Consider the following 9,767-nt stretch of genomic DNA (forward strand, 5'->3'; position numbering starts at 1 on the left):
AGTAATACCATGCTCACAGCAAACAGGAAGTCAATTAAGAGACTCCTGCTGCTATAAAGCTCTGTTTTTTCACATGCACATGATAATCGTGTGTGTGTGTGTGTGTGTGTTTCAGCATGTCCTTCATGTCAGACTTTGAGATCATGTTGGCACGTAAGAAAGCTCAGAGCGGCAAACGCAGACGCAATCGAGACGGAGGGACGTTCATCAGTGACGCCGATGATGTTGTGAGCGCCATGATCACCAAAATGACAGAAGCTGCAGAGGTGTGTGTGTGTGTGAGAGAGTCTGGGTTATATATAGCTGAACGTCTACAGCGTCTGTGACATGCTGCTGATTTATGTGGAGCTCGGTTACACTACCGTTCAAAAGTTTAGGGGCAGAAATTAATACTTTTATTCATCAAGGACGCATTAAACTGATCAAAAGTGACAGTAAAGACATTTATAATGTTACAAAAGATTTCGATTCCAAATAAAAGCTTTCTGTTCATCTGTGAATCCTGAAAAATAAAATGAATCTCAGTTTCCACAAAAATATTGAACTGTTTTCAACATTGCTAATAATCAGACATGTTTCTCGAGCAGCAAATCAGCATATTAGAATGATTTCTGAAGATCATGTGACACTGAAGACTGGAGTAATGATGCTGAAAATACAGCTGCGCATCACAGAAATACATTACATTTTACAATATTTTCACAGAATTTTGTATTTTTGATCAAATTAATGCAGCCTTGATGAGCAGAAGTATAAGCGTCTGTGACATGCTGCTGATTTATGTGGAGCTCGGTTACACTACCGTTCAAAAGTTTAGGGGCAGAAATTAATACTTTTATTCATCAAGGACGCATTAAACTGATCAAAAGTGACAGTAAAGACATTTATAATGTTACAAAAGATTTCGATTCCAAATAAAAGCTTTCTGTTCATCTGTGAATCCTGAAAAATAAAATGAATCTCAGTTTCCACAAAAATATTGAACTGTTTTCAACATTGATAATAATCAGAAATGTTTCTTGAGCAGCAGATCAGCATATTATACTGATTTCTGAAGATCATGTGACACTGAAGACTGGAGTAATGATGCTGAAAATACAGCTGCGCATCACAGAAATACATAACAGTTTACAATATTTTCACAGAATTTTGTATTTTTGATCAAATTAATGCAGCCTTGATGAGCAGAAGTATGATTTCTGTGATGTGGAAAACGTGGAGTAAATTTAATTTAACCCTTTAAAATGGAGTCTAGAAATATTTAAATGGATAAAGTTGCAATGTGGACTAGTGTCGGTGAATATTACACCGCAAAAAGAAAATGGGATTTAGGGGAAAAACAGGCCCTAAAAGTTACATTTTTATAAAAATTAATAAATTGAGTTGTGATGCTTTCTACTGCAATTTTAATTTAAATAATTTTAAATAAAAAAAACAAAGGGGGAATCCACATCTTTCAAAAACATTTAATGTGTGTCTGTGTGTGTGTCTCTGTGTCTGTGTCTCTGTGTCTGTGTGTGTGTGTCTCTGTGTGTGTCTGTCTGTCTGTCTGTGTCTGTCTCTGTGCGTCTGTCTGTCTCTGTGCGTGTGTCTGTCTCTGTGTGTCTGTCTGTCTGTGTCTGTCTCTGTGTGTCTGTCTGTCTATTTAAATGGATAAAGTTGCAATGTGGACTAGTGTCGGTGAATATTACACCGCAAAAAGAAAATGGGATTTAGGGGAAAAACAGGCCCTAAAAGTTACATTTTTGTAAAAATTAATAAATTGAGTTGTGATGCTTTCTACTGCAATTTTAATTTAAATAATTTTAAATAAAAAAAACAAAGGGGGAATCCACATCTTTCAAAAACATTTAATGTGTGTCTGTGTCTCTGTGTCTGTGTCTCTGTGTGTGTGTCTCTGTGTGTGTGTCTGTCTGTCTGTGTCTGTCTCTGTGTGTCTGTCTCTGTGTGTCTGTCTGTCTCTGTCTGTGTCTGTCTCTGTGTGTCTGTCTCTGTGTGTGTGTCTGTCTGTGTCTGTCTGTCTGTGTCTTTGTCTGTCTGTCTGTCTGTGTCTGTCTGTGTGTGTGTGTGTGTGTGTTTTTGTGTGTGTGTGTTTCAGGAGGACCGGACTCTGAACAGTCAGAAGAAACCGGCTCTGAAGAAGCTCATGCTGCTGCCCACAGTGGTGATGCATTTAAAGAAGTGAGTGTTTCCTCTTCCTGTGGAGGGAGCAGCACAAGTGTGTTCACCTCGCTGTAGTTTCAGGACAAAAGCAAACTGATTTTTGATTGGTTTAAATGTGTGTGTGCAGGCAGGATCTGAAGGACACGTTCATAGACAGCGGTGTGATGCTGGCTATAAAGGAATGGATCAGTCCTCTCCCGGATAAGAGTCTCCCAGCGCTCAAGATACGAGAGGAGCTCCTCAAGATCCTGCAGGAAGTGAGTCCGCGGCTTCTTAAAGAATGTTAAAAAAATATATTTTTATTATTGCATTCTATGATTGTCTGTTGAGGTAGAGATATATTGTAATCTTCTACTTGTACTTTTATTATTTTTCCAGTATTATTATTCTACTATTTTATTTAGGCCTGAATGTTTTTTTTTTATATTTGTATTACATTCTATGGTTGTATATATATTTTTAGGGGCTATATTTTTCTTTTTCTTTATTTATTGTATATTTTTAATAAAACAAATTGATTACATGATTTTTATTACATTCTGAGTTTGTGTATTGAGCTTGGGGATGTAGTTTTATTTATTTATTTTTTACGACTTTGAATGGTTTATTATTATTTAGATTTGTATTTGTTCATGTTTTTATATTTTTTATTATTATTGAGCAAGGGAATGTAGTTTTATTTATTTACTATTTTAAGTAGTTTATTATTTAGATTTTTATTTATTTATTTTTAATTAGATTTTTACATTATTACATTCTGTGTTTGGATTATTATTATTACTTTTATTTTTACTAATTAGTATTGCCTTATTAGTATTATTATCATTACTAATATTGTTTTATTATTATTATTATTATTATTATTGTTAATAATTAGTTTAATTTATTTGATTTTTCATATTTATAATTTTTTGTGATTGTCCGAGTCAGAGGATATATTTTTTTTAATTTATTTTACTTTTAATGTTTATTATTGTTTTTTATTTAAATGTTTTTTTTTTTAAATATATTTTTACTACATTCTGTGTTGTGTGAGTTAGGGGATATACTTTTATGTACATTATTATTATTATTTTTAATCTGTGTTTTTTTTTCTATTACATTCTATGATGATGATGATTAGCGTTATTTCATTTTTTTAACTCATTTGTTTGTTCTCAGCTGCCCAGCGTGAGTCAGGAGACACTGAAGCTCAGTGGCATCGGTCGAGCCGTCATGTACCTCTACAAACACCCAAAAGAGTCTCGCCCGAACAAAGACCTCGCGCTCAAACTCATCAGTACGAACACTTTGGCTTTACCATATCTGAATCTGTCTGAGTGTGTGTTCCTGCAGTGATTTGTGTGTTTTGTGCAGATATGCAAATGTGACGCCGACGCATCCATCATAAATTCATCATAAGTCGCAGTGCATTAGCGTTTATCTGAGGATAGTGTAAGATGGATTCAACAGATCACGCACACCTGCAGCTCTTGTGATTGCAGAAAACAGAATAAAACTATAGGCTTACAGAAAAAGGAATAGCTTACATTGGCCTACACACGAAGTATATTTCACTTAAATCATTGACAGATTAACAAAACGAAAGAAAGAAAATGTGCTGAGTTTTGGTTTATTGTGACGCGATCCAAAGTTCACGGAAAGGAAAACGAGACGGCAGAAAATAGTTTTCTTTATTTTGCAAAAAGCTTTCCAGTTTTATTTATTTTCCAGTTTTTGATTGATGTTTAGCTTCTGTCTGTATAACCAACCAGTGATGCTGATGCGAGTGAAGGACAAAGCCTATTACATAATAAATAATATTTTAGCATCCAGATACGTCGCGAATATAGAAACATTTGGTTGCGTACCAATCGAGGTAGGCGTCAGTTTCACCTTAAATTAATTAGTTTTTAGATTGACAGTAGTTTATTATTTAGATTTTTATTTATTTATTTTTAATTAGATTTTTACATTATTACATTCTGTGTTTGGATTATTATTATTACTTTTATTTTTACTAATTAGTATTGCCTTATTAGTATTATTATCATTACTAATATTGTTTTATTATTATTATTATTATTATTATTGTTAATAATTAGTTTAATTTATTTGATTTTTCATATTTATAATTTTTTGTGATTGTCCGAGTCCGAATATTTTTTTAAATTTATTTTACTTTTAATATTTATTATTGTTTTTTATTTAAATGTTTTTTTTTTTAAATATATTTTTACTACATTCTGTGTTGTGTGAGTTAGGGGATATACTTTTATGTACATTATTATTATTATTTTTAATCTGTGTTTTTTTTTCTATTACATTCTATGATGATGATGATTAGCGTTATTTCATTTTTTTAACTCATTTGTTTGTTCTCAGCTGCCCAGCGTGAGTCAGGAGACACTGAAGCTCAGTGGCATCGGTCGAGCCGTCATGTACCTCTACAAACACCCAAAAGAGTCTCGCCCGAACAAAGACCTCGCGCTCAAACTCATCAGTACGAACACTTTGGCTTTACCATATCTGAATCTGTCTGAGTGTGTGTTCCTGCAGTGATTTGTGTGTTTTGTGCAGATATGCAAATGTGACGCCGACGCATCCATCATAAATTCATCATAAGTCGCAGTGCATTAGCGTTTATCTGAGGATAGTGTAAGATGGATTCAACAGATCACGCACACCTGCAGCTCTTGTGATTGCAGAAAACAGAATAAAACTATAGGCTTACAGAAAAAGGAATAGCTTACATTGGCCTACACACGAAGTATATTTCACTTAAATCATTGACAGATTAACAAAACGAAAGAAAGAAAATGTGCTGAGTTTTGGTTTATTGTGACGCGATCCAAAGTTCACGGAAAGGAAAACGAGACGGCAGAAAATAGTTTTCTTTATTTTGCAAAAAGCTTTCCAGTTTTATTTATTTTCCAGTTTTTGATTGATGTTTAGCTTCTGTCTGTATAACCAACCAGTGATGCCGATGCGAGTGAAGGACAAAGCCTATTACATAATAAATAATATTTTAGCATCCAGATACGTCGCGAATATAGAAACATTTGGTTGCGTACCAATCGAGGTAGGCGTCAGTTTCACCTTAAATTAATTAGTTTTTAGATTTACATTTTTATAGCCTAAATGCATAGCCTTAACTTTAGAGGATTTGTTGTGGAGAGAAGGAAACTAATAATTGTCTTTTATCATAGATCGTATGTGTGTGTGTATATATATATATATATATATATGAAGTGTTTATAATGTTTGTAAACATTTTGCTTTACCGGCATTTTAGCACATTATTTCTGAATGTAGCCTAATAATAAAATGCGCCGTATGTTGTATTTAAAAAAAAAAAAAAAAATTTCTCCTCTCAAAACGCAATTTTATGAGTAGCATTTTTTTAACAATGCAGCAAACATTTTTAAATATCTTAAAAAATACTTTAATGTCTTTAAAGCTTTAACAGATTTTTTCTTTTGTTTAGTAGCCTATAATTTGGCTAAAATCTAGAAAGCGAGTTAAGATACAAGATCTCTTCCTGTTTTGTTTTTTTTCTTTTTTAAGTAGAAAATGCTATACTTATTATTATTATTAGACTGTTGTTATTATTGTTATTACTACTATTATTATTATTATTATTATAGGCAAAGAAAAAGTTTTTAAAATAATTTTATTAACTGTGTTTTTCTAGGCAAACTGTTTTCGGAAAGATAATTCAGAGGAACGTAGGAACGGAAACGTTAAAATATCGATTCTGCTTGGAGTGAACAGATTGGATTTTTTTTTTTCGTTTTCAAGCCCTGGTTTTGTGTGTGTTGTGTGTGTGCAGACGAGTGGTCACGGCCCATCTTTGGTTTATCAATTACATAATAAATAATATTTTAGCATCCAGATACGTCGCGAATATAGAAACATTTGGTTGCGTACCAATCGAGGTAGGCGTCAGTTTCACCTTAAATTAATTAGTTTTTAGATTTACATTTTTATAGCCTAAATGCATAGCCTTAACTTTAGAGGATTTGTTGTGGAGAGAAGGAAACTAATAATTGTCTTTTATCATAGATCGTATGTGTCAGACACGCTCGCAGACACAAGACACGCACGCGCTCACACAGACTCGCACACACAGACACTCACTCACAGACACCCTCACAGACTCACACACAGACACAGACACAGGCAGACTCCCCAGGTCACACGCACAGACACACACACACACACACACAGACAGACGCACACGCGCACTCACAGACACGCGCTCAGACACGCTTGCAGACACAGACACGCACGCGCTCACACAGACTCGCGCACACACAGACACACACTCACAGACACACTCACAGACTCACACACAGACACAGACACAGACAGACTCAGCACATTATTTCTGAATGTAGCCTAATAATAAAATGCGCCGTATGTTGTATTTAAAAAAAAAAAAAAAAATTTCTCCTCTCAAAACGCAATTTTATGAGTAGCATTTTTTTAACAATGCAGCAAACATTTTTAAATATCTTAAAAAATACTTTAATGTCTTTAAAGCTTTAACAGATTTTTTCTTTTGTTTAGTAGCCTATAATTTGGCTAAAATCTAGAAAGCGAGTTAAGATACAAGATCTCTTCCTGTTTTGTTTTTTTTCTTTTTTAAGTAGAAAATGCTATACTTATTATTATTATTAGACTGTTGTTATTATTGTTATTACTACTATTATTATTATTATTATTATAGGCAAAGAAAAAGTTTTTAAAATAATTTTATTAACTGTGTTTTTCTAGGCAAACTGTTTTCGGAAAGATAATTCAGAGGAACGTAGGAACGGAAACGTTAAAATATCGATTCTGCTTGGAGTCCGCGCTCACACGCGCACACAGACTCAGACACGCACGCGCTCACACACACACGCGCACACACAGACACACTCACACAGACACACTCACAGACTCACACACACACACTCACAGACAGACACACACTCACAGATGCACACGCGCACTCACAGACACGCTCGCAGACACGCTCACACAGACTCGCTCGCAGACACGCTCACACAGACTCACACACACTCACAGACTCACACACACAGACACAGACACAGACAGACTCACACACACACACTCACAGACAGACAGACACACACACACACACAGACAGACGCACACGCGCACTCACAGACACGCGCTCAGACACGCTCGCAGACACAAGACACGCACGCGCTCACACAGACTCGCACACACAGACACGCACTCACAGACACACTCACAGACTCACACATTAAAAAATACTTTAATGTCTTTAAAGCTTTAACAGATTTTTTCTTTTGTTTAGTAGCCTATAATTTGGCTAAAATCTAGAAAGCGAGTTAAGATACAAGATCTCTTCCTGTTTTGTTTTTTTTCTTTTTTGAGTAGAAAATGCTATACTTTATTATTATTATTATTAGACTGTTGTTATTATTGTTATTACTACTATTATTATTATTATTATTATAGGCAAAGAAAAAGTTTTTAAAATAATTTTATTAACTGTGTTTTTCTAGGCAAACTGTTTTCGGAAAGATAATTCAGAGGAACGTAGGAACGGAAACGTTAAAATATCGATTCTGCTTGGAGTGAACAGATTGGATTTTTTTTTTTCGTTTTCAAGCCCTGGTTTTGTGTGTGTGTGTGTGTGTGTGTGTGCAGACGAGTGGTCACGGCCCATCTTTGGTTTATCGTCCAACTACAAGGGAATGACGAGAGAAGAGAGAGAGCAGAGAGACCTGGACCAGCAGATCGCCCCGCGCAGACGCCTCAGGTAACACACTCTCACACACACACACACACTCACAGACAGACACACACTCACACACACACACACACTCACAGACAGACACACACACGCACACGTGCACTCACAGACGCACATGCGCACTCACAGACACGCGCTCAGACACGCTCGCAGACACACAGACACGCACTCACAGACACACAGACAGACTCACACACACACACTCACAGACAGACACACTCACAGACTCACACACACACACTCACAGACAGACACACACTCACAGATGCACACGCGCACTCACAGACACGCTCGCAGACACGCTCACACAGACTCGCTCGCAGACACGCTCACAGACTCACACACACTCACAGACTCACACACACAGACACAGACAGACTCACACACACACACACACTCACAGACGCACACGCGCACTCACAGACATGCGCTCAGACACGCTCACAGACACGCACGCGCTCACACAGACACGCACTCACAGACACACACACACGCCTGTCAATCATCTGTCACTCCTCACTGTCATTCTGTCCCTCCTTCCTCTTCCTGTGGTGTGTGTAAGTGAGCCTCAGACGTCTGAGAGACGGGAAGAGCCAGACGTCTTTACCCCGGCGCTCAGGTTCTGTGTGTGTGTGTGTGTGTGTGTTTAAGCATGAACCTTCTCGACCGTCTCAAGATCAGTAATGTTTCTAACACTGATGTGTGTGTGTGTGAGAGAAAGATCGAAACAATCTATTCTATTCTATTCTTTTCTGTTTTATTGTTGTATTTAATCAGATTCTCTTAGATCATGTGATCTCGGTTCATATTTCATACAGTTAGAATCAGGGCTGCGTGATTAATTGAAAAACTATAATTGTGATTTATGAGTAGTAAATAATAAATAATTTTGCTTGGAAAAAGAAAATAATAAATATTATATCCATAAATATTTGTATTACAACAAATAAAACAATAATAATAATAATTATTATTATTATTAAATAGTAGATTTTTCTGTGAAGTTGAAATATTTTATTCTAATATTTTTATTTTATAATAATAAATCTTATTATAGCAACAACAATAATAATTATATTTTCTATAATGTTTAAAATAGATATTATTATTGTCATAAATATATTGTCATTATATATTTTAGTGTAAATAAAATAATAGTAATTGTTGGTTGTTATCTTTAATACCAGATTTTGTGAAATGCTGCAATATTTTAATATTTGTATTTAATATTATTATTAATTTATCTTAATTTTTATTTATCTTAAATTCTAGTTTTTTCCTATGTAATGGTGTAACTTTTTTTGTTTAATTATATAATAACAATGATAAAATTATATATATTTTTTTTTCTCAGTACAACTCTAAAATTACATTATTATTATTATTATAAAATTGTTTAAACCTACAAATAAGCACAGCAAACTTGGAGTTTTTGTTTTTGCTTTTAAAAAATTCACATTTTAAGTCTCAATTAAATTATCCGAAAAATTGCTATTACATTTTTTTTTTTTTTCTCCAAATTGTGCGTCTGGATCAGATTCTATTCAGCCGGATTGAGTTTGGTTCGGTTACGTGATTCAGTCAGTGTACTATCAGATTCTGCTGTAGTTGATCCGTCTGTTGGGTATGATTCAGCTGAATCCGATTCTTCTGATGCCGTTCCGTTTGGCCAGATTCTTTCCTCTGGTGTGTCTTGACCTTTTAACCCCAAACTCACCCTCTCCAGCACCACATTTTCATTCATTCTCATCTTAAGTTTGTTAAACACTGAAAGCCTACGAGTCTCTGCATCGTGTGTGTGTGTGTGTGTGTGTGTGTGTGTGTGTGTGTGTGT

At 35.1% G+C, this 9,767-nt stretch overlaps 1 protein-coding gene across 3 annotated transcripts in view; it reads left to right on the forward strand.

Annotated features, from left to right (window-relative positions):
• Nucleotides 1–9,767, forward strand: part of LOC107600825 (protein IWS1 homolog) — a 22,058-nt gene that overhangs the window by 8,967 nt on the left and 3,324 nt on the right. For 2 of the 3 annotated variants that reach the window (XM_016292797.1, XM_016292798.1), the window contains 6 exons: nt 1; nt 116–266; nt 2,099–2,181; nt 2,291–2,420; nt 3,325–3,442; nt 7,828–7,939. The exon at nt 1 is cut by the window's left edge and continues 112 nt beyond it. In XM_016292797.1, the coding sequence (XP_016148283.1) occupies nt 1; nt 116–266; nt 2,099–2,181; nt 2,291–2,420; nt 3,325–3,442; nt 7,828–7,939 (595 nt within the window). Of the gene's footprint in view, nt 2–115; nt 267–2,098; nt 2,182–2,290; nt 2,421–3,324; nt 3,443–7,827; nt 7,940–8,495; nt 8,599–9,767 lie in introns of those variants that run through there. The other variant, XM_016292799.1, reaches the window with a different exon arrangement.

Source organism: Sinocyclocheilus grahami, unplaced genomic scaffold (genome assembly GCF_001515645.1).
Source record: "Sinocyclocheilus grahami isolate Dianchi unplaced genomic scaffold, SAMN03320097.WGS_v1.1 scaffold292.1, whole genome shotgun sequence".
NCBI classification, from domain to species: Eukaryota; Metazoa; Chordata; class Actinopteri; order Cypriniformes; family Cyprinidae; genus Sinocyclocheilus; species Sinocyclocheilus grahami.